The 24,832-nt window shown below is 45.0% G+C and overlaps 1 protein-coding gene across 1 annotated transcript; it reads left to right on the top strand.

The window, feature by feature from the left end:
- Positions 1 to 6,463: 6,463 nt before the first annotated feature.
- MARVELD3 (MARVEL domain containing 3) lies at positions 6,464 to 19,185 on the top strand (the record flags this gene model as incomplete). The annotated part of the gene is made up of 3 exons (XM_082863066.1): positions 6,464 to 6,852; positions 9,367 to 9,494; positions 18,454 to 19,185. 3 exons carry the CDS (start codon positions 6,464 to 6,466, stop codon positions 19,089 to 19,091), a joined length of 1,155 nt encoding a protein of 384 aa, XP_082719192.1. The 3' UTR covers positions 19,092 to 19,185.
- Positions 19,186 to 24,832: the final 5,647 nt, after the last annotated feature.

Consider the following 24,832-nt stretch of genomic DNA (forward strand, 5'->3'; position numbering starts at 1 on the left):
GGAAGCTGTTTTTTGGTTACTTCTGCCTCACACCCCACCTACACCCCATGCACATCTTTTCTTTTGCAGTAAAACACAATGTTTACTTCTCTGCCTCTTTCATTAAGCTGTGAGCTCTGTAACAAACTGTCTAGCTCACTTAGGAGTCCAGAGTGACTGATAAACAATAACAATGACAATAATAACAGCTAATACTTATTATTTATTTTTTTGCAGTACGCGGGCATCTCACCGCTGTGGCCTCTCCCGCTGTGGAGCAACAGGCTCCGGACGCGCAGGCTCAGCGGCCATGGCTCACGGGTCCAGCCGCTCCGCGGCATGTGGGATATTCCCGGACCGGGGCACGAACCCGTGTCCCCTGCATCGGCAGGCGGACTCTCAACCACTGTGCCACCAGGGAAGCCCAACAGCTAATACTTCTATAGTGTTAATATATGCCAACTACTGAGTCAAGTTTGTTGTAGACATATTTGCTTTATTTAATCTTATGATATGGGTATAATTATCCCTATTGTGCAAATGAGGACACTTGGGCACAGAGGCTAAGTAAGCTCCCGAGGTCATTTATGTAGTATGCAAAGTTCAGAAAGTACTGAACTAAACTGAACTGCATCCTTTCCATCCACCTGTGATGAAAGAAGTAGAGTCACCCAGGCCCAGGAGAGGGTGTCTAGTGTGGGCTGCCCCAGGCTGAGCCTGCGCTGCCCCCTGCTGGCCAGCTCTGCCCTCTCTGCAGGCTTAACCAGCTCAGAAGTGCCCCCTGCCACCTGAGCTTGAGGGAGAGAGGGAGCCAGGTCACATGGAGAATATCTAGGGATTGCCCCTGATCCACACACCTGAAGGCCATCTCCCTGATAGGGATGTTGAATGAAACCTCTCAGAGTTACAACTGGGGAAGTAAACTCTCTACCACCAAATGCCATAGAATTTACCCCAAACCAATACAAATGTTTATTTTTTAAGGAAAAAATTAGGTAACTATTTGGATTATTCTTACATTAGGCTCTTCTTTAGGATAAAAAATTGAATGCTAACTTATATTAACAGATTGGTTTGCATATGGGTTGCCCCATGGAATGAGTGAAAAATACAGACGCCCAGGCTCCACCTCAAGCCTGGTAAGCCAGAAGCAGCAGTGCTTTACTATTTCTCCTCAGGTCACATTTTTCCAAACCCCCAAATCTCTAAGACCATTTAACATCCCACTTTTCCAGTTTAAGCAAAGGCAATGCCTTTCCATTTGTGCTTCAGTAGAAAATGATGCTATTTTTTCAACTCTGTAAATTGTAGGTAATTGATAAGTGATGAAAAGAAAATTCTTGCCTGTAGACATGCAAATTCTACCCTGTCTGATAGAGATTCAATTGATTTTCCTTTCCCTCTTTGGAAGAAATCAGTTTTGCCTCCTTTGTACATTGATTTCCTTATTCCTGATTTATGATGAGTCTATCTTCAGGTTCTCTTCTGAACCTGCTGTAACATTTGCCTGATTCCCTTACTGATTATTGAGTTAAATAAAATCTTTAGCATGTGTTCATTTTATATCTGAATGACAGTTGTCATTTTACCTTTTTTTGGAAAATTATCTTTAATACACAAATGGCAAGCATTTTCCTTTTCCCTCCTCTTCAGTCATCTGCTACTTGTGCTCTTTGCTTTAGTTGAAAACTCAGAGGGTTTCCTCAGAAAAGAGCCGCTGCTCTTATAACCTTCTACCATCTGCATAACGTCTAACCAAGCATTCCTGGAATAATAGTGGAATGACCAAAAGATGTTACATTTTTCAAGGCAAAAGTGAGGTCAGGGCATTGGTTCCTAACCTTCTACAAAAACTAAAATAAAAGGACATAAACTTTAAATTAAATAAAAACACCATATTTTTATTGGGCTCTAACTCTGAAATATCTTATTTACTTATTTCCTCCTTACCTGTGTTGTTGATGGATTTATTAAAAATTATACACATTAGGATTGTTTTACTTTTAATGCATTTTATGCCATCTTGTACCTTATTCAAGATGTTGTGGAAAATATAAGGTCCCTGTCATCTTCCTGAGTACACAGATTCATCTAAGAACTAATGTTATTCACTCAACAATTACTTATTAAGCAGCAACTGTGTGCCATGTATAATAGCAAAGACATCGTCCCAGGGGGCTGACAGACTAGAGAGAGGAAGAGACAACACAAATAAATGTATAATTTCAAAGTTTGAGACCCACAGATGAAATGCATGTTTTCCATTCTTCCCCTCACTCTCACAGCTTTATCCCCAAATTTTTGGTTGGGTACCTAGCTACACTTCCCAGCTTCCTTTGCAGTTACCTATGGTCACGTGACTATCTTCTGGCCAACAAGATGTGAGCAGAAGTGATGTCTCCAACTTGTTGGTCTCGCTCTTAAAGAAATGAGGAGAGCCCTTACCAATCCCTAATTTTCTTTCCTTCCTATGGGCTGAAATGTCAACACAGTGTTGACATTTTGGACCTTGTAGATGAGGGCAGCATCTGAAGAGTGACAGAACAACAACAGAGAAGGAGCCTGGACTTCCAAGAACTTCAGAGAGTGGAGCCACCAAATGGGCTTGAACTTTTCCAAGAGAGAAATAACTTTCTATCATGCTTAAGATATTGTTGTGTTGGGTCACTGGCTCATCCAGCCCATCTTATAACCTAACTCTGACAAGTCTCAAAGGAACAGGGGATACTCTGAATATGGAAGTTAACAGAACATTCCTATGTGGGGCTCAGGAGCAAGCATTCTCCAAATGAGGGAGCATCAAGGGAAGTGAGATCTTCAGGGAAGAGGCAGGTCAGGCCACGAGGCACAAGATGAAACCACAAAGACTGATGAGCATATCAGCATGTTTCTCCTGGTGTCAAAAGCATGTCAGAGGCAGCTTGAAGGGACTCCCACTGGCCAAATTTGGGAAATTTTAAGTATCAAAAAAATTAATAGGTTATAACACATTATTAGAGAAAAATTGTCTATCAAGTTAATATAATAGTTTGACTCCGTTTTTGACATCTGACTGCTGACATCTTTCAAGCCCCATCACTCCCCTTCCCCTTCTGTCCCACGTCTGCGCAAGCTGATAAGAAAGCCCAGGTACGCCCTTGACAATGGCAGGAAGTTCACACCATGCAAGTTCTAGTCCACACATAAGAACCTTCACCCCAGTCCTATTCCCAAATTACAATAAAACCCCAAAGCTAGTCACCTCTTCCTGCTTTCTCAAGCCATTTTCAAACCAACCTGGGAAACTGTTCTGCTCTCACCAGAAATCCTCACTATGTGAGCAACAAACATACCCCATTGGTGCATTTTTGACATCGTCAGTCTTGACATTGGAACCAAATTGGGGGTCGGGTGTACAAACTGCTTCTGATGGAAGGGAAAGTTCTTCATTATAGAAGAATGTCAATAAATCAATAAATATAGAAAGATTGATAGAGTTAGAAACTACACCTCTGCAACCACCATTGTAATAATTCATTCAGGCAAGAAAGGTTAAGAAGGAACATACAGTCTCAAAGTTATTAAATACAAATGGGAGGGGTTTCCTTTAAAATGGAGAAGATGATGGACACCACCTCATTCAAGTGATCAAATGTAACATCACCAATAATGGGACAAACTGACATCTGTGCCTCCTGATAGAACATACAAAGAAGGATATAACATCACCTATTTTAATATTCCTGCCAAAAGTATTAAACTAGAATTTAATCATAAGGAAATGATCAGACAAATTCAAATTGAGTAAGTATTCAGTGGGGAGAGTCATGTGTCTGGAACTTACACTCCAATGTTTCATCAAAAATAGTTTATAGCTATATGGAGAAAGATAGAACAAACGTGGCAAAATACAAGGTTTATCAAGGTAAAGATACAAAATAAAGCAAATGAAACAAAAAGGTAAGCTGGTATGAGGGTTTGTTTACTCAAAAAGAAGGTTCCAGAGGCCCAGAGGGAAGGTCTGAGAGAGAAAGGACCATCCTGTGTCTGCTTGTTCACAGAACTCTTCTCTAGCCATAGTTGTTCCGGGTTCAGAACAGGGTTTTGTGCAAATAAATAGTTGTAGAAGGTCCCAGGATTTGGCCCCACCTTCTCCACTCTGGGAAGAAAGCTGTTGGAGTTCACAGGAGTGCTTCTGTGGGATGGGGGTTGGTGTCTGAGCAGATAGGCCTGGTGACCCCACCCACCTCGGTTTCCTCCTATCTCACTCTTCACTTCTTAATCCTCTTGTTTTTTAGCTCTAAATGTTAGTTTTCCCTGGGCCTCTATTCTAACTCCGTCTCTCCTTAAAAGAATAACATAGCTGTTGAGGATATGACAAAAACTAGTTAGACCCTACTAGGCCCAAGATGGCAGAAGATTTGACTTCCAGTAGACCTTGAGCCTCATTATATGCTTACTGTAATATGTTAGCATGTGCTAAATGACACACCCACAGGCACCATGACAGTCCTGAGACCAACCATAAAAGGCCAAAAAGTGGGCAGCAGCCCAATTCCTGGAAATCCCCACCTCTTCCCCCCAAATAGTTCAAATAATCCTCCCACTCGTTAGCCTATGAAATTACCCAGCCCATAAAAACGAACCGCCCGTATTTCGGGGCTGCTCTCTCCTTCTGAGATGGACTACATTCTGCCTATGGAATAAACCTGCTTTCACTTTACCATGGCTTGCTCTTGAATTCTTTCCTGCACGAAGCCAAGGATCCTTACTTGGTGGCCTGTCCCAGGAACGCGCCTGAGACCTGGGACATGACCATCCTCTCCCATTTTCCTGCAACATCTTTATACAAAGGATGAGGAAGAAGGTAGTCTTCTCTCCCTCCCTACTTTTGCTTTGATTATAAATATGTAGCCCACTTAGTTCTCGAGGCAGAGCCCTCTTGCCTGCTCGCCTGTATCCTTCACAAGCATCCTATATTAACAAATCTACATCTTACCTACCGCTTTGCCTCTCGCTGAATTCCTCCTGTGCCGAGACATAAAGAACCTGAGCTTCATTAAGTCGTGGGACGAGTCGTGTGGTTTCAACACATCCAAAACGGAACTCTCCAAGTTTCCCCAAACCTGGTTCTCTCCAGTCTTCCCATCTCAGTAAAGGGTACCTCCATCCACCCATCCTTTAAGTTATTCCTCCAAACTTCAACCCAGATCTGTCCACTTCTCACCATCAACTCAGCCACCATCACCCCTCACCTGGATTTCTTCAGTAGCTTCCTAACTCATCTCTTGACTGTGCTCTCAGGCCCAAGCAGTCCATCTTCCTCACAGAAGCCAGAGTAATCTTTATTTTTTAAAAACGTAAATCAGAGCAAGCCACTCAGTGTTTCAAAACACTTCAATATTTCCCTGTTGCTCTTTGAAAATGAAGATTCTTCACCATGAAGACCCTACACCATCTCCTGCTCCACTTCTCAGCCTCATCTCATGCCCCCTCACTCTGCTCGCAGTGACATTCTCTTTTTTTTTCATTTAAAAACTTTTGGAGCATAGTTGATTGCAGTGACCTTCTTGTACAGCTCTCTGCATAAGTCAGGGTTTCTCTCTTTCTGGAACATTCTCTCAGCTCTCCTCAAGGCTGCCTCCTTCTCTTCTAGGACTCAACTCAAATGTCCCCTTCCCAGATCTATATAAAGAAACCTGCTTCGTTAAAATTTAGACGTCAAATCGTCTTCTCTGTTTCTTGCCAGTTCTCCTTTTCCACACACAGTAGAATGGACGCACGGTACAAGGAGAGTTCATTGCTGGATCTCCCGCGCCTGCTAGGCTAGGGGCTCACACATATTCGTTGAAAGAATTCATTAATAGACGGCAATTTTGTATGTTTTTAAATATCCTTCCTTGGCAAAAGAAAAGGCTGCCAATTCTGTGTGGTTCATCATTTTTTTAAAAAACATTTATGAGTCCAGGACTCTTGGATGAACTGGCCTCAAGTCCCCCACAACATAGTTGTTGTAAGGATAGCAGGAGAGGGAGGAAGAGACGGACAGTGGCTGGGGAGCCGGCTGGGTGGCTGAGTGGACGGACGGGTGAGAGAGCGGATGGGTGAACACTCTGGGGAAGCATACCCAAGGTGCTAAGTTGAGAGCACAGTTCCCTAGGCAGCCCATCTTGAGGGGTCGCGAAGCGGATACTTCAGGGCCGACAGGGCACGGCGGGAGGGCGGGAGTCCCCTCCTCTGTGTGTAAAGCAGCAAGGCCCTCCAGGCTCGCACCGCATCCAGGCGCACGCGCGCCCAGACCCCGCGCCGCGCTCAGCAGCGTCTCCTGCCGGCGCGCGCGCTCAAGTGAACGCTCTCCAGGCCCGCAGCAGGGTTAGTGCGCGTGCGCGCAGGTGAGCGTCCCGTCCCGCCCCGCCCTGCCCCGCCCCCAGGCTTGGCCACCTGCCGGGGAAACTTGTGGATTGTTGCCCTCGGGTCGCTCAGGGGCGGGACGCGGAACAGAGCCATGGAACAACATACGTCGGGGAATCGCGAGTCCCGGGCCCGGCCGAGAGAGCGGGACCCAGACCGGCACCCCCGCCCGGACCGAGAACGCCACCCCGAAAGACAGCGGGACAGAGCCGGGGACCGGCGCAGGGAGAGAAACGGGGGCGGGCGGAAGGACGAGGACCGGGATAGGGGGAGGGACCGGGAACCCCGCCAGGACAGACACAGGGCCGGGGACCATCGTGGCGGTGAACAAAGAGTTTGGGAACAATCCCGCCAGAGTCGGACGCGGGACGGACCCCGGCGGCCGACCTGGGACGGGGCCCCGCCCCTCTGGCCCCCGCCTTGGGAAACCGCGGAGCCACCGCCCCTGCGGAAGGAGGGCCTCGGACGCCGAGGACCAGAAAGGTGAGGTGGGGAGTGAGGGCCCTCTACCTCGTTCCGGAGGAAGCCTGGGTCTGAGGCCAGTCTGCGCGGTTCTGCTGTCCCGGCTACTTGTCCTGGGAAGCTGGTTTAAAGGAAGTGTCATTCTTCCCTTTTGAGCTCTTAGAGGTGACCTGGGAGGGAAGGAAGACCTTACAGTGCCCCCCCCACACACACACACTCCTTGACCTGAACCTGATGAACAACGCAGAGACCTACCCCCCACCTCCCTCCACCCTCCACCCCCCCTGCCCCCCACCCCCCCTTTAGCAGTGGAAGGACCGGGGACCAGGTAAAAAGGAAGAGAAGACTTCAGGACTAGAAAGGAAAAGGGTGGGAAGGAGATTGGGTGGGTTGGGTTAATCTGAGGCCCCTCTCTGACCCCCACCCATGTGGTCACAGGACTGCCCCTTGGGGCTTCAGACCCTTGTCCTGTGCTCCACAACCAGCCCTCCCCAAAGTCCCGTTCCCTGGAGGCCCGGGCCTAATAAAAGACCAATGAAAAGCTAATAGTTTAATGTGTAATCCCTTCCAGGGGTATATGCATTTCAAAACCAGACAGCTGGGAGAAGATACACTTTTAGCCAAAGAACTGAATGTACCTAAAACTCTGCACAAAAGGGCAGAGATTTTTTTTCCCCCTTTGTCAGTGAGGTCTTTCTGGGCAGCCTCATTCAAATCCCATGATTGTTTCAGACCCCACCCTCCTGAATGAACAAACTTTGCCATCACTACCTTGTAGAACAGAGTTCCCATAAGGCCTGTGGGGTGAAAGCATCATGACGTTCTGGAAGACTGTGAGCTGGGAGAGGGTAAGGATGGAAGGAGAGAGAGGTGGTGGTCCTAGACCCCACTCCCCCTCTAGGGAAGTGGTCTTTTTTCCATTGCACATTCCATCCAACTCCACAAATATTACTGAATGCCCATATTAGATGCCAGGCCAAGAAGGAGACAGGCAGGTACTGGAGTGATGACTGCCTTCCGGTTTTTGCCCTCGTCCCTAGGAGGAGTCCAGGCTCCTCTCTGCTATGGAACTTGGAGGCTTAAGCCCAGTCTCTCTTCTGTGTGTCCACACAGCGGGAAAGCTATTATCCTGAGTTTATGTTACATTATCTAGAACTAACTAGCCAAACTGTGACAAAGGGTGTGCCCAGTTACAGTCACAGGCACTGGCTACTGTCTCCCTGCCTAAAGCCACACTGCATTGCAACTGCCAGGCCTGGGAGAATCCAGAGCTTCATGTTTAGGTTTCCTTCTAAACTGGTGTCCTGGCCCCCCTGTCCCCACCCCTGCCAAGCCCCAAAGCTAGTGAAGGGAATACTTTTGCTTCTTTTGCTCACAGTTGGTGGTTTAAAACCAAGAGCAATTTATTTCTGTCTCTCCTCCACATAATAAGCATGTATTTAATGGATGGCAGGTAGGGCCAGGAACTACAGAGATCTACTCACGGTGTCCACAGGACACTGACAAGTAAACAGACCAATTTGCAGCACCTGTGAAACGTGCCCCCCCCCCCGGGGGGACAGACACAAAGAGAACAGAACTGGGGCCCTGACTGGGCTCTGGAATGTTTTCTGGAGGAGATAGCCTCAAAGCTGCGTTCTGGAGAAGGAGCAAGAGGCTGTCTCAAGCAGAGAAGTAGTTTCCACGGTGACCTGGAGGCATGGGAATGCAGGTCATCTTTTGGGGCGGGGAGAGCGGCAGTTCACTATGGCTGGGTCTGTGAACATGAGGTTGTGAGTGGAGAGAGATGAGCACGGGCCCTCCCTTGCTGTGCTTAAAGTTTGGACTTTATGGATTTCAAATGCAAAAAATACATGGTGAGATCTATGTTCTAGAAGGATCCCTGGAGCCCAGCTAGTAGAATGCAGCCCCCACCATTCACCACTGAATCTTGGACAAAGCCCAGGATGTGCTGGATAAAGTGATAGGGAAGGGTGTGGGGCGGGGGGGCGGGTGGTGAGGAGAAGGAACAGAATATTCCAGGGCTGGCAGAGGAAGAGGGAGAGACGTGAATATGTCCAAAGTTGTCTGTACCACCCATAGCCTAGAGAATGATTGTGGATTCAACTCTTTCCAAAGTAACAAGGGAAGGAAGAGAATGCCAGCCTGGGCATCAGTCTTGTGAATGCAAACTAGTTTTGAAGAGGGCCTAGTCCTCACTGAACTGAAAAGCTCCCCCAGGTGGCTCCCAGCTACCTGTTAGATATCCCCCGCAACACACACACACCCTCCCCCGCAGGCCAAGCCAGCATGGGAGGCGGGGCTCAGAATTACTGAGATAAGTGACGTGCTTAATTAGCAGAACTGGGCCAAGTGTTTGCAGGCCTTGTATAGCCAATAAACCAGAAAATCCTCTGGAATATGAAATCTGTGGCAGCTTTTCTGTTCTGTGCATTCTTTAATGTCTGAGCCCAGCGTGAGGTGTCCAGAATTCTAATGCTGAACAAGCTATTGAATTTGAAGCCCGCTAATGGCCACATGTGTGTTTGATTATAGTGAGCCCACTTCAGGGAGATATCCGCTTTCGACCCCCAGGCCTGGAGTACAGGAAGTGGAATATTACCAGTCAGAGGCTGAAGGGCTCCTGGAATGCCACAAGTGCAGATACCTGTGCACCGCGAGAGGTGAGCCATTTTGAAGGCAGTTTGACCAATTACTTACCGTTGCTGGTGGTTCTGGACGGGGTCCAAGATGATGGAGCAAAAATTCAAGCCGACTTCCCTTTTGGTTTCCTCGTATTTTCGTTTTCATAATGGCGTGAAGTTCACACTTTCTAAAGAAGGGTAGGAACATCTGAAAGGGGCAGCTAGGTTTCCCGTGTTTCTCCTCGGACGGGCCCGGATGTGGTGAGGCAGTCGTGCCTGCAGTTTTCAGAGCCAGCTCTGAGTTGCCGGCTGTCAGAGGGGGACCCCTCTGGCAAGGCAGGCCGAGTTAAAGAGAGATCACCGGAGATGGCAGCCAGGTTGAGCTCATGCCACAGGACAGGAGATCTGATGCCTAAACCTGCCATCATGGCTTTTAAATGTTGTTGACTGAGACCCACAGTAAGAAATAGGTTTCACATTAAGAACAAGTTCACATGTGCGCGCATGTGCACACACACGTCATGAAACAACACGCCATCACCTACGAAGGGCAGTAACTTCTATTTCATTGAAAACAAACAAAAACAAAAAACCACACTTATTAGAATCCACAGTATGACGAACACTTACATAATATCATATGTCAGCTCCAAATGTGGTTTCCCAGAGTTCCCATCCTAGCACCAGGCCTGGCCTTGCCAACAATGAAGAAAATCTGGTTTGTCAGGGTGAAGAAAATCTTACCCTTATGGCTCACATGATTGGGTAAGAAATTTTCCTCGGCTACCTATGACTAAGAGGGGAAAACTTCTTGGCCTAAGGGGGAGAAATCATGGAACTTATACCTGAAGATGTCTCTTTTTTATTTATTTATTTTTGGCTGCATTGGGTCTTCATTGCTATGTGCAGGCTTTCTCTAGTTGCGGCGAGCGGGGGCTACTCTTCACTGTGGTGTGCGGGCTTCTCATTGCGGTAGCTTCTCTTGTTATGGAGCACAGGCTTTAGGTGTGCAGGCTTCAGTAGTGGCACATGGGCTCAGTAGTTGTGGCTTGCGGGCTCTAGGGCATAGGCTCAGTAGTTGTGGCACACGGGCTTAGTTGCTCCGTGGCATGTGGGATCTTCCCGGACCAGAGCTCGAACCCGTGTCCCCTGCATTGGCAGGGGGATTCTTAACCACTGTGCCACCAGGGAAGCCCCTGAAGATGTCTCTTAGAGTGATTACAATGAGATAAATTATTATGGGATTATGTAGAACTTTCAGGGAAGAGCTCTAGGCAATCCAGGTACAAGAATCCTCACTCTAGTTTACGTATGTTGGCACACCCCGTTGCTTTTAATTCTCTCAACAACTCCTGAGGCTCAGAGAGGTACAGTAAGTTATACAAGTCACACAGCAGTTAAGTGGAAGAGCTGGAATTGAAAGTTAGAGCCTGACTCTAAGGCCTGAAGTGGTTTACGTGCTTGACCTTCTTTTCTCGATGATATAAAGAATAGGAACAAGCCAGACGCTCTTTAACAGGTTTCTCTCTAGAGGTATTCTTCTTCAGCGATTGATTTACCAAGAGGAGAGGGCAGAGCTTGAGGCCCCTGATTTAGCTTTGATTGCTTCTGGCTGTTTGGTTGGGCCTAGATGTTGGGTTTCTGAGTCAAGATAGTGAAAGGATAGTTCAGCAGTCAGAAGCTAACAAATGAGGGCTTATAAAGATCTCTGGACACGCAGGGACCCATATAAATACACAATGCTGTGTTGTGTTGAGAGCAACAGCCATTAAACACTGGGAACTTGTCTCAGACAGGAAATTCACACCTGGGTAAAGGTCACCTGAAGATTTTCAGCCTCGTCTTAGAGTAGATCTTTTGTGATTTCTTTTCCTCATCAGTGAAATCATGTCCTCCTCCAGCAAACTGGCAAAAATGGGAGGCAGCTGTGGCTCTCTCTAACTTCCTAGGGAGACCCTGCAGTTTGGGCTGAGTCACCCTTAGGAAGTTCAGTGGAACACTGACAAAAGTAGATAAGCCCCGAATTCACGGTTACGGGCAAGACTCCTCAGCTACTAAAATCTTTAAAGGCTGAGGATAAAGATCAGATAAACAGCAAGTACAGACGTCACACGTGCATATCAAATCACTAGGAATCCTGTCATATATAGGTTGTGTTATAGGTTTATTATTTGGAGGGACTGGTGAGGAATTACAAGTTCCCTGGGGAGAAGGTACATGGCCTGCTCCCCTCCTGGCTCCCTCCGATGATTTGCATTTGGAGCAGCTTCCCCTTTCCCTTTTGTCCTTTTCCTCTTTCTTTAGACCTTTGGTGCTCAAATCATGATGGAGAAGATTGTAAAAGGAGAGCTAGGCCAGTGTAACAAGGAAATTGTGAAGAGAAAAAAAAAGGGTGATGTTTGCATTCAGCTTCATGCAAGGGCTTGATGTTTCCCTTACTTGCAAACCATCCTTAAAAAAATTTAATTTCATTCTCTCTCCAAACGTTGTAATCTCTATAGTCAGTGGTGCTGTCTCTCACTCAGAGCCTGGAGGTTTAGGTTTTGAGATGGCTTCTCACTGCCAGTGGCATTGACTTGTGACCACACTGAAAAGGTTCAGAGGGACAGTGGTGGGGGTTTTGCCCCCCAACTTGCATTCTCCCTCCCCCTTTTATATGCTTATTTAATACCCTAACTCAGTGCTTATGGGACTGAGCCTATGTCAGCACGTACAACTCCCAGCTCACAAGCACCCAGCTTTATATTATGCTGAGAGAAAGAAGTAACACACAGAAGAGTACATTAACTGTATGATTCCATTTGCATGAAATTCGAGAAAGACAAACCTAGTTCCTAATGACAGAGAGCAGATCAGTGGTGGCCTGAGGAGGAAGGTGAGGGGTTGACCACAAGGGGTGACTAGGGAACTTTCTGGGGGGATGAAAACAGTCTATGTCTTGATTATGATTACATGGCATACACAGTTGTCAAAACTTACTAAGCTGTTTGCTTAACGCAGGTCATTTTGTTGTGTATAAGTTATATAACAGTAAAACTGACTTTAAGGAAAGTAGCCAGCTTTGGTGGAAGATCTGGGGCTCTTTCATCGTCCAAGATAAAGCAGCCAAGGGTGCTGAAAAAATCCAGCCCTGGGAAAATATCACAGCCCAGATTTGCTCTTTAGGGAAACGAAAAGAAAACAAAATTAAACTTTAAAACATACTTATTGAATTAAAGTCTAAGAACAGTAAAACCAATTATGTTTCTCTAATTCAGTAAGCCTTATAGGTTTAATTAACTTAACCTTTCCTATCCCTAATATATGTGAACCACGGTTAACATTGTGATGGATAACTTCCATGCTTTTTTTCTAACGTCATTATATTTTTTAAGCACTATAAGTTCCTTCAGATTTGGAGAAATTTCCTCTTTCAAACTGAAGATGGCCACAAAACATGTCTAAAGAGGATATAACTATTTTTCAGTCTTCTTGGCAGGGAAGGGCTAGGGCAGAGAATGTTCTTGCCTTCCATAAAGGACATCTTTCTTTCTGCTCACTGGCCTGATTTCTGCCCTCATCGTCCTGCAGCCCACCTGGAGCAGGCTGCTTTGCGCTTCTGAGAGTTACCCTTTTCAGTCCAAAGTACCTCTGACATCATTTCTGGAGACCACAGTTCCCTGCTACCATCTAATGCTAATCATGTAGCTTTGGCTGCTCAGGCCTTGCAGGGGGCAGAATAAAGAGCTGGCTGTGGTGTGAGCTGCCACGGGGAAGATAAGCCTCAAGGTAGAAGTCTCCAAGTGCAAAGTAGCATCTCTCAAAATGGTAACACACCCTTCTTTTGCAGCCTGCTGCCAAATGCTGGAGGTTCTCCTGAACTTGCTGATCCTGGCCTGCAGCTCTGTGTCTTACAGTTCCACAGGGGGCTACACGGGCATCACCAGCCTGGGGGGCATTTACTACTACCAGTACGGAGGGGCTTACAGTGGTTTCGATGGTGCTGACGGGGAGAAAGCACAGCAGCTGGACGTCCAGTTCTACCAGCTAAAGCTGCCCATGGTCACCGTGGCAATGGCCTACAGCGGAGCCCTCATGGCCTTCTGCTGCCTCCTCATCGCCATGGGCGTCCTGCGGGTCCCGTGGCATTGCCCCCTATGGCTGGTGATTGAAGCCTTGTTGGACGTGCTCATTGCTGGGGCATACATCCCAGCCTTGTACTTCTACTTCCACTACCTCTCGGCTGCCTATGCCTCTCCCGTGTGTAAGGAGAGGGAGGCGCTGTACCAGAGGAAAGGATACAGTGGCTTCAGCTGCAGTTTCCATGGGGGAGACATAGGTGCTGGAATCTTTGCTGCCCTGGGCATCGGGGTCTTTGCCCTGGGGGCCGTGCTGGCCATAAGGGGTTACCGAAAGGTTAGGAAGCTGAAAGAGAAGCCTGCGGAAATACTGGAGTTTTAGGCTTTTTAAAACGTTCCGGGGCTTCCCTGGTGGCGCAGTGGTTGAGAGTCTGCCTGCTGATGCAGGGGACGCGGGTTCGTGCCCCGTGTCCGAGAAGATCCCACATGCCGCAGAGCCATGGCCGCTGAGCCTGCGCGTCCGGAGCCTGTGCTCCGCAACGAGAAAGGCCACAACAGTGAGAGGCCCACGTACTGCAAAAAAATTAAAAAGTTCCGAAAAACTCAAGTGATGGAAGTTACTCTGAACCACTGTCTTTCGTGGAATATTTTGTTGCAGAACTTGCCAACCCTTGGAAAGTAACAGACCAATTTTAGTTTGCTGGGCCTAGCTCCAGGGTACATAGAGCAGCACTGCCTGATGTAATAAACCCTGGTCCTGGAGCCCTCTGTTGGCAAGGGACCAACCAAAATTACTTTAAAAAACAAAAACAAAACAACAACAAAAAACAACCAAAACTAGAGCCCAAGACCCACAAGGAAAAGGCATATGCTGCAGCAAAATGCACTTCTTGAGTGAATAAAGGGAGATAACCAAGTGAATTTGAAGAACCTTATCCTCAAAGTTCACGAAAAGCCACACAGACATGAAAAAACATTTCGGCCTGAAGTTCTCTAAACACAGCGGTCTTAAGCAGATTAGCCTCGAATTTTTTCCTTCACTTCCTTAATGCTCTGGATGGCAGGGGATGGGGATGCCTGGGAAACTGCTGCTGTAAGATGGAAGCTGGAGGGAGACGTGGGCTGAGGAAAGAGCAATCAGATTAATTCACTGGGTTGCAAAGAAGGTATTCTAACAAGCCCCTTACAATGGGCTTGAAAGCTCAATAAGTGTTTTGTACCTCTTGTAAATGTACCATTGTACGACGAATTCAACCCAACATCTGGAATTCAGGATCCATCCAAAATTAAAGAAAGTAAAATCTTTCCCAGGATAAGTATGCTACTTTTGGCCAGACAACTTCATGGGTTCTTACTGCATGTTAAATTAGGACTTATGGCCCATTATAATATATTCTTGGTACAAGTGAATATGTTCTTTGCTTTACGTGACTCCAATAAAAATCCAAAGAAAAATTTTAATTTGGAGGTGATGGTTCTCTTTACAATATGTTTATAATATTATTTTCTTTTCACATTTTAAAGATGAGTTCCATTTGGGTTTACAAAAGGAAATACATATAGTTGCTTGTATATGATTAGAAAACTTCTTGAAGAATATATAAGAATGTATTAACAGTATTTGCTTCTGGAGAGAAAATTAAAAATTTTTTTTCATTTTATGTAAGACTTGACTGCACATGTCTTAGTCTTATTTTAGAAAAAAAGTTTTAATTTGATTTGCTTTCCTCAGTTTTTTCACATTTACAGTGAAAAGGCAGATAGTAGATGTTTAGTTAAGCAGAGTATTAAATGATCAGCCACAAAAGCAGCCTCACCCAGAAAGATGCTATTTTACAATAAAAATCTCCTGTCTGTTTCGGTTTCCACTTCCCTCTACAGTTTATCCCTCCATAGGGATAAACCGCTAGCTCTAGTAGGCCACTCTTTTCTTTTCTCCTGATGTCTGTGAATCTTTCTGCACTAACAACATGCTTGGAAATACTTGAACCTGTTCGATGTTTTCAGCAAAGCCAGGTCAGGCCTGGCTGGTGCTCTGATAATATCCAGTGGCCATATTTCTTCATCATTGGCCCCAGCAACAGACCATTATTCCTCTTGATTGTTGCAGTCAGTGGAGTGGTTGACAAGATCTATCAATAGATATATTACATTTCAGCCTGGCAGATATGGGCTGCGTGGATTATGCTGCTGCTGTTTTGGCAGAATCTTGTCCCAGAAGGAAACATTCAGGTTGCCCACATCTTGTAGTAGCACGGTATCCCTGCTTCCCTTCAGGGGGTGAGAGATTAACTGCATGCAGAAGGAAAACCAAGGCAGAGAAAGGTGTTGGGTGGGGGAGATAGCTACTCCCCGGGAATCAGAATGATGTCTGGGTCAATTAATTTGCGCTGCTTGTAGGGAGAGAGTAGCCAGTAGCTTATGGTGCCTGGGAGGAGAGTGGGCAGTTCTGGTCTGATGTTATTTTCAGATTTAAATTAGAGGAATGTAGCTTCTCAACTGTCAGAGCCCGTAACTGCTGCGTTCCGTGGACCTCCTAGGAATTTGTGTGGGCCCAGCAGGAGATGGAATCAGCAAGCTCAGTAGCTGTTGCCTAAGTACATCAGACATACTGGTCTTTAGCTGCCCAGTTTATAAACGCTGTGGTACCCCCTTGTGTATCAGAGGGTTTTCCTGACTTCTGGGAAACCATGCTTTTCATAAATTTGTCCCTTTTCTTCTTCTTCTTTTTTTTTAATATTTATTTATTTATTTTGGCTGCACCGGGTCTTAATTGCGGCATGCAGGATCTAGTTCCCCAACCAGGGATTGAACGCCAGGCCCCCTGCATTGGGAGCGTGGAGTTTTCCCCACTGGACACCAAGGAAGTCCCTGTCCCTTTTCTTCTTAAATCTCTTATTAATCCCCTTTATTTTATTTTTTTTGGCCGCATTGGGTCTTCATTGCTGCGCACGGGCTTTCTCTAGTTGCGGCGAGCGGGGGCTACTCTTCATTTCAGTGCCCAGGCTTCTCATTGTGATGGCTACTTTTGTTGCAGAGCACAAGCTCTAGGTGCCCGGGCTTCATTAGTTGCAGCACGTGGGCTTAATAGTTGTGGCATGTGGGCTCAGTAGTTGTGGCATGCAGGCTCTAGAGCACAGGCTCAGTAGTTGTGGCTCACGGGCTTAGTTGCTCTGCGGCATGTGGGATCTTCCTAGACCAGGGATCAAACCCATGTCCCCTGCATTGGCACATGGATTCTTGACCACTGCGCCACCAGGGAAGTCCCCTCTCCTTCCATTTTATATATGTTACTGGGTAGCATCACCGTCCACTTGTATAACATTTTATAATTTTCCAGGTATTTTCACATACTTGCTTTCATTTGGGCCTCATCCCAGCCCTGTGGGATAAGACAGGGAGGCATTACCTTCATTTGTCCGGTGAAGTGTCTGAGGCTTAGAGTCAGTGACTTGGGCATGGTCACAAGGCAGTAAAGAGCGGGGAGGCGAGCCTGGCATTCCCACTCTAGGTTCATATGCTTTTCTCTTCATTCTCATCTCTGACCCCTGAGAGAACAACAAGAGACCTTCTCCCAGGAAGACGCCTAACGAGAGGCTGGGGCCCCTGTCAGTGACAAATGAAAGGTGACTTTGGACAAGTCGACGTTCATCTCCATTCACCTCTTGGCTTCCACTGCCTCATGGCATTTGTGGGTTCCTTAAACTTGTAAGAAGCCCCCCAAGTGAACAGGCCAAGTATCCAGCAGTAGGATCCTGGCTGAATAGACTGGTCCACCCACACAGCGGGCTTGGAGGCCACGTAACAGAGCATGTGGACACTGTAGGAGCTGATCTGAAAACATCTCCAGGAAGAGTAAAGCACGATGCAGAGCAGTGTGTGTGGTGTCCTCCCTGTGACACAAGCAGGGAAAGGGGGGATGAAATTCAGATTTGAGTGCTTTTACTTGCATAAACGAACGCTGGGAAGTTATATCAGAAAATAATGAAAGTGGTTGGGGGTAGAGAACAGGGTGGACAGGGACAGGGGTGATTTTTCTCAGTTTATGCCCTTTTATGTCATTTTGATTTTTTTTAAACTTTAAAATTTGAAATAATTATAGATTCACAAAACGTTGCTAATATAGAACAGAGATCCTGTGTATCCTTAACCTGGTTTTCCCCAGTGGTGACTATAGTACAAAATCACAACCAGGAAATTGACACTCTCCAGAGCTTAGTTAGATTTGACCAGTATTACACGCACTCATGTCTGTGTGAGTGTAGGTCTGTGCGGTTTTATCACCTGTGTAGATTCGTGTGACCACTGCCACAATCAGCTACAGAACTGTTCCATCACTGGAACTTCCCTACGCTCCCCACTTATAGTCACACCCATCCCCCTCCCGCTCCCCCAATCCCACTCCTCCCTGACAACCACTAATCTGTTCTCATTTTGAGACTGTTATGTAAATGGAATCATACAGTATGTAACCTTTTGAGACTGGCTTTTTTCACTCATCATGAATCCCTTGAGATCCATCCGAGCTGTTCCGAGTATCAGCTGCTCATACCTTTTCATTGCTGAGTAGAGTTTCCCCTGGGGATGGCTGTACCAGATTGTTGAACCATTCGCCCATTGGAGAGCATTAGGGTTTACTGTGACATCTGTGTACATGTTTTTGTGTAGACCAAAGTTTTCATTTCTTTAGGATGAATGTTCAGGGGTACAGTTGCAAGGTCACATGGTAAATGTATGTATAGTTTTTAAAGTAACGGCCGAAAGTTTTTCCACAGTGGCATTTTGATTTTCAAACATGAGTATTAAAAAACAAAAACCAAGGATGTTAATGTTGAGTCTGACCGTGTCCTCACAATCAGGTGGTATTTCTCTTGCCTGACCTAGAGAGCTTTCCTGGGTAAGTGATGTCAGTGTTAAATTCCCAATCTCTCTCCTCCTAGGTGTGATACAGATAGTGGAGGTGATATTGAATGGGATGGTTCTCATGTGTATCGTGGCCTCCTACTTTGTCCTTGCTGGATTCAGTGCCAGCTTTGCCAGCGGCGGTGGCTTTGGGAACGGCTATTACTCACCGTTTGAGGGCACTGAGCTGGAGCAGGTTCGGCAGCTGGACCAGCAGTACACGATCCTCCGGGCGCCCCTGATATACAGCGGCATGGCTGTTTCTCTGGGGCTGGGTGTCCTCACCTTGGGTGTTTTACTCCAAGGAGCCAAGAGTCTAAACAAACTGCCGGGGAAGTGGCTCCTCTTTGAGGCCGCCTTCAGCCTCCTCGCGGCATTGGGCTACTGCGTAGGCATCGGCCTTTACCTCCACGCGGCCTTGCGGATCAATGCCACAGACACCTGCAGGACAAGAGAGAGGGTCTATGCCCGCAGGGGTCTCACCTGGATGAACTGCCAGCTGGCAGGCACTGATGGAGCAGCAGCCACCTTTGCTTGTCTTCTGGTGGTGATGTATGGCGCCAGCGTGGTGCTGGCCCTGCGGAGCTACCGAGAACAGAAGCACTACAAGGACAGCCAAGAACAGCACAGCAATTATAATGACGCACCAGAATACCTGTGGTCTGGGATACTCTGAGATCTACTACTGGAACCTAAAAGTCAACCCAGCTTCCTTATTTCTCTCAAAAACCACATTACATAAATGTGGTTTTCATGTACTTGATTTTATAAATGTTCCCTTTGGCACCAGTGCAAAGCTAGATAATCATCCCATTTTTCTATCAATGTCTTTGTTGGCTGAGAGCTAGAAAAAAATACCTCCACCTTCGCTACAAAGATCAACATTGGAAGTTTGCATATACGCTTATGGTTTGACTCTCTTACCAAATGGTAAGGTAATAATACTAAGTAGCCAGAGAAATTCTGAAAGATGAGAACAACACATCAGGGGTAGCAGGCCCAGTGTTATAGTGGAAATAGCTTGCCTGACCAAACTAAAGTCACTAAGAAAAACATGCCGTTTCCCCCTATATTTGATCCCAGGGGAATGATTATAAAGCATTTGTGTGATTAGATTCCAAATGAGTAATTACATTCTGGCTCTCTCCTGGAAGAAAACTCTCCTGCCCATTCGACAGTATACCATGACTGCATGGGTCCCAGAGGTTGGATCCCTGAAACCTGAAGACAGGTAGGTGCTTTTAGCATGCGTGTTCCTCCTCGGGATTCCTGGGGTAGGGCTCAGATAAAATGGTTTTTGCCACCTTTCCAAGCTAGTTGCTTTCTTGTTTCAAGTCATTTGATTGGAATTCACTTTCCTGAAATATTTTATAATTTCCTGAAATATGACGCCTCCAAATAGTGAGAAATAAAATTCATAAACTTCTTAAACGTGTTATTCAGCTAAGTACAAAGATAAAGCAGTTGATTTTACTAGACTATACAGACATTTTGGAGCCTTCTTTATTTCTGCATCCCTTCCAGCGCCCTACAGAGTAGGCCTTCAAAGGTCGATTGTAATCTCTCACAATTCTGAATTGTTTCCATAATGTAACAGATCATTAACACTGAATCTGAAAAATAAAGTTCTTTCAGTAATTTTAACCTAAAGTTTTATAGCTGTGCTTATACTTTACAACTAGTCTCAGATATTCCGTTCATGTAAGATGCAACTAGAAATATACATGTTCTTATTATAAAGGGTAGTTTTTCTAGTTGCCATCTTTTTTATAACATTGTTTTATTTTCATATTATAAATGAGCTTAAACTATTAATAAGTTCAAACCAAATTTTTAGTACACTTCTAAAAACAGCAATTTTGACAGAAATCTCAGACTGTCTATTCAGTTAGTAAGAAATCAGCAAACATAAGCCCGTTTCAATGTATGCCAAAGTGGCTATTAAAAAAATTCAGTCAATGTCATTTTCCTCTGATGTGTGTTGGCCATTTTTACCCCTGCATGTTTGCTGACTCTTTTCTCTGGAATATATTACCTTTCCTCTCTCCTCTTAAATCCTTCCTATTGCTAGTTCTTATAGAACCTATCCAAGGTGAAGGATCAAAACTAAACCTCAAACAGAAATGAGAAAATATCTAGATTCTACTTTTACAAAAAGTAAAGCTTGGAGGAAAACAACAACTAGAAGTCTACACTGCTAGCTTAGAATACAAACACCAGTGCCACAGAAAGCCGCTTCTGCTCACCACCTTAGCCCGAGGCAGTGGCTGGAGTCCCGCAGAGTTTTCACTGAGTGGTAAGACAAGTCTAACAGCAGCAAAAATCAAACAACCCATTTCCCACCTGAACCCCCCCAAAAAACTTCCCAACACACACTATTCTCACCTAGGATTTATTCCCTGAAACATACCCTGAGTAGAGCTTTGCCCGTGTCTGGGTCCGGGGCTTGGAAAAATGAGGACTTTGGCCACTGCGACCCCTGTGTGGTGCACTGGTCCAGCTCAGCTCCTCTCAAATCACTGTAGCGACATTCAAAATGCCTTAGCAAAACTTGCCTTAGTTACTACCACTTGGCAGGTTGGCAGGTCAAGATTTCTTACATTTTACAGATGAAATGAAGGTTCAAGAAGGCTAAGTGGCTCGCCCAATGGTTGACATTTCATTGAGTGCTCACTGTGCCCGGTCCAGTACTGAGCTAAGGAAGCATTTGTTGACATCATCTCATTTTAGCTCACAGCTGTTGAGAGAGAGACTATTATCTCCATTTAACAATCGAGAAAAAAACACCTGCCTTGGAGAGGTGACCTTAACTAAAGTCAAATCTTTTTAAGTAGCAGAGGAAAAACTCAGACCCAGTGAATCACACACGGGAAAGTGTTCTGAGTGACTAACGTGCTCTTGTGGTGCGTGATGTACCAGGGAGACAATATCACACGAAGGAGAGAACACACTCAGAGAAGTTCACTTCTGCCACCCTGTAGGCAGGTGTGCGTGTCATGGAACCAAGGTATGAAAGTAGGTGGTGGCATTGAGCCCAGCACATTGGAGGTGCTCAAGGAACAGTTGGTGAACGAAGTTTTCAAAATTTCATTCTGCTAAACGAGGAGGACACCTGCAAAATGATTTCAACTGGGCCTTTATTTGGAGTGAGAGGTAGCTAATCTTGCTTGGAAGTCCAGAGATTATGGGAGACAACCAATGGGGAGAGGGGAGGGGAACAATTTAGAGGCTTAGCTAGATTAGACGTACCGTGTGAGCCAAAACTCACCACTGTCTTAAACTCTAACACCAAAGCCATTAGGACAGACACGATGGCCAGATTACCCACTTAGTTCCTCTGTATCACTGGTAGTTCTGTGGTTTGTTTAAGAGGAGCTGTAGGTTATTTACAAATTAAGTTCCCTCTAGTCAGCTAATAACCTGCATGGAAATAAGGACCATGCTTCCTGTCTTTGGGATTTCTTTAAACATATAAACCAAGTTAGAATATAATATTTCTTAATGTAAAAAATCTTTATTGCTATTTCAGCTTAAATGGTGATCAAAAATATTTATTCTTGCCTTAACTCATAGCTTCATAGAGTGTTATGGAATGTGGTTTCATTTGTTATCTTCCCCTACAACAAGAAAAAGCAGAAAAATCCTAAAGGTGCTTTTGGTTAAGAAACTAATTTCACATACAAGTTAGAGAAAATTACAGTTTCATGCTAAAATAAAGTACTTATAAAATAACAGGTAGTCCATTTTAAAACAAAGCCATGAAAAAGATTCCATTTTATTTTATTTATTATTATTGTTATTGTTATTTATTATTTTTTTTACAAACAATAGATTTGCTGCAACATGCTCTGGCTCATATTATTGAATTAAAAAATTTAACACATTTCAAAAATATCAAAAATACACTATAATGAGTCTTAGGACTACAATATGACAATGATTGCACAAAACCATAAGATATGAACTCACTGTCTGGATGACATCCACTGGCGACAGTGAGAGAAAACCCTACAGCTTCTGAGAGATGTGCGTGAAATTTTGAAGGAGCTTATGTGTGATTGAATGATCATCAAATGAGGGAAACAGAGCAGGATTTACTGTAGCTGCTTTTCTCAACCCGGGAAGTGCTTACCCAACTATGGGGCAAAAGTCACTAACTGGAGAGAAAGATTAACTTGCCATTGGGGGAGTCTGAAAGTCCTCACCCAGGGGGAAGTAAAAAGTGACACAAGACAGTTCTATAGTGATGCTGAGGACATCACTGAATGGCTTGGAGACTATTTAATAGTTGGTACATTTATCAATAACAGCCAAGTGCTCCCTTATGGAGGTCTCTTCATTAGTAATTATTGAGTAGATAGAGAAGGTGAGCCTGTGGCTTCCAAGTACCTGCTTTTGCTGAAAGCCTACACGGAAAGAAGGGCATCATTTGATATTCGGTAGATCAGCCAAACCTCACTGGCTCCATCTCCTAGAAAATAGCACCCAATGCTCACCAAGCTGCTTGTGTTGGCTCTTCTATACACCAGGAAAATGAATTCATCAACTTATTGCACACATACACTCTACAGTAGTATAATAAAGCCCTCTCTTGTAATGAGGAGTGGTAATTCAATGACTCTATGGTAGCATGGTAGATGTATGACATACTAGCATTCAAATTTTCAAATGTATTTTCAATCCATTTGGATAAAAATAAAAATACCATGGCTGCCAAGACTTGCGTATTTTTCTTTCTTCCATGGGACTCCTGGACTGCTCCCATTAAGCAGGAGTGATGTTCTTTCAGAAATTCTCTTAAACGTCTCTATTAAATGGGAGGTACTCACAAGGACCTGAGAACCATGCAGAGGCTGGGATCTCTGGGCTAGAGATCAACGGGCCTCTGCCCACCTGGGGAACACATCTCTGGGTGAAGTCCTGGGAAGTAGATTACATTCACCTGGAGACAGATTACTGGCTTTCACCACCTGACAACCTAATCAGATCACACAATAACTGTAAATGACTTCATAGGTCAAAAGAGTTCTGTGTATTTTTGGTGATGGGCTATGGCCTTTTCATCCCCTGTTTTAACAAAGAGCAATTATAGAGGGAAATGAATCAAAGGAAGTTACAAAAAAGAGCAGTCAGTTTTGGTGTAGCCTATATTAAAGGTTTTCATACAACCTAACATTTCCTGAACATAAATCTACCACATAAAAGAACATCTGGAACTTTAGGGTCCTTCTGACTAAAAAGTAAATACATTTACTTTTAGTAAAGTCACTTCATAACTGGGTTTTGTGGTGGTTCCAATTAGTAGAGGGGGAAGCTAAGACAAGAAAAGGTTCACAGATAAAGGATAATTTTTAAAAGACTATACTATTGAAGTGGTATATTCCCAAAATAATTTCCAACACTGTCATCTTGGGTTTTTTCCGTCATTTTCATTCCCCCCCCAATTTTTCTATTAAAAAATAAGGCGGCAACATACTGCTGTTCCCATCTTTCTTACAGCACCTGAACTTTGCATGAACCACTGTGTTCCCTACTTCAAATCAAGACCTGAGTTCTAAAATTTTGCAGTAGCTAACCAGTAGCTTGACACAGAAAAGCTGTGTTCCTGGTAATTTGGGGACTCAAATTCAGATCCTTGATGGGTTGAACACTAGACAGCCATTGGTGTGGAACCCCCCCAAGAGTGTACCCCACTGACACACGCACATGGGTACGGGGCCTCTGAGAAGATGAGGATACATAACCATTTGTGGAGTGGTCATCTGGTTTTCTACCACTGCTTTAACAAAACTTCCCTCCGCCCCAAAAAAAAAAAAAAAAGACAAATATATGTATAGATTAACCTTATCTTTAACATTTTGTTTCTCATGAAACAAATTAAAAATGGTTCCACTCTATTTTCTTTTTAATTGTGAAAGTATTTAAAAATTCAAAGCACATTCCCCGCTGGGTAACATTAAGCAATGTCAAAACTTCGCAGGAATAAAGAGGAATTAATTTTCCTAAGTAAATCTTCTAAAAGAAAAGGCAACAGAACAGAATTATGGAAGGAACTGCATTTTGCAAGGGTTACATGGAATGTGCAAAAAAAATCAGTAAACCAGGTTTTCTGTAAGCTTAGGATTTTCTCAATTAAGTCTTTCAGAAATTGAGCCCAATACTGTGAAACCATGTGAGATGGATAAGCATTTTCAGAAGAAGACTCTGTTAAACATTAAGAGGTGAACCCTCAACTCACTCCTGATGTTTTAGAAAACCATCTCTCTGCTCTAGAGCAAGAGAAGGAAACTGCCTAACCCGGAAGCTCCATCCATCCATCTGTGCTCGTTCGGCCTCAGTCTGTTCAGAGTCATCTATAACTCAAGGTTACTTGCATGTAAGCAGCAGCAGCCTTGGCCCTACGTGCTAGGAGGCTGA

Source organism: Leucopleurus acutus, assembly GCF_964270905.1.
Source record: "Leucopleurus acutus genome assembly, chromosome: 20".
Lineage (NCBI taxonomy): Eukaryota > Metazoa > Chordata > Mammalia > Artiodactyla > Delphinidae > Leucopleurus > Leucopleurus acutus.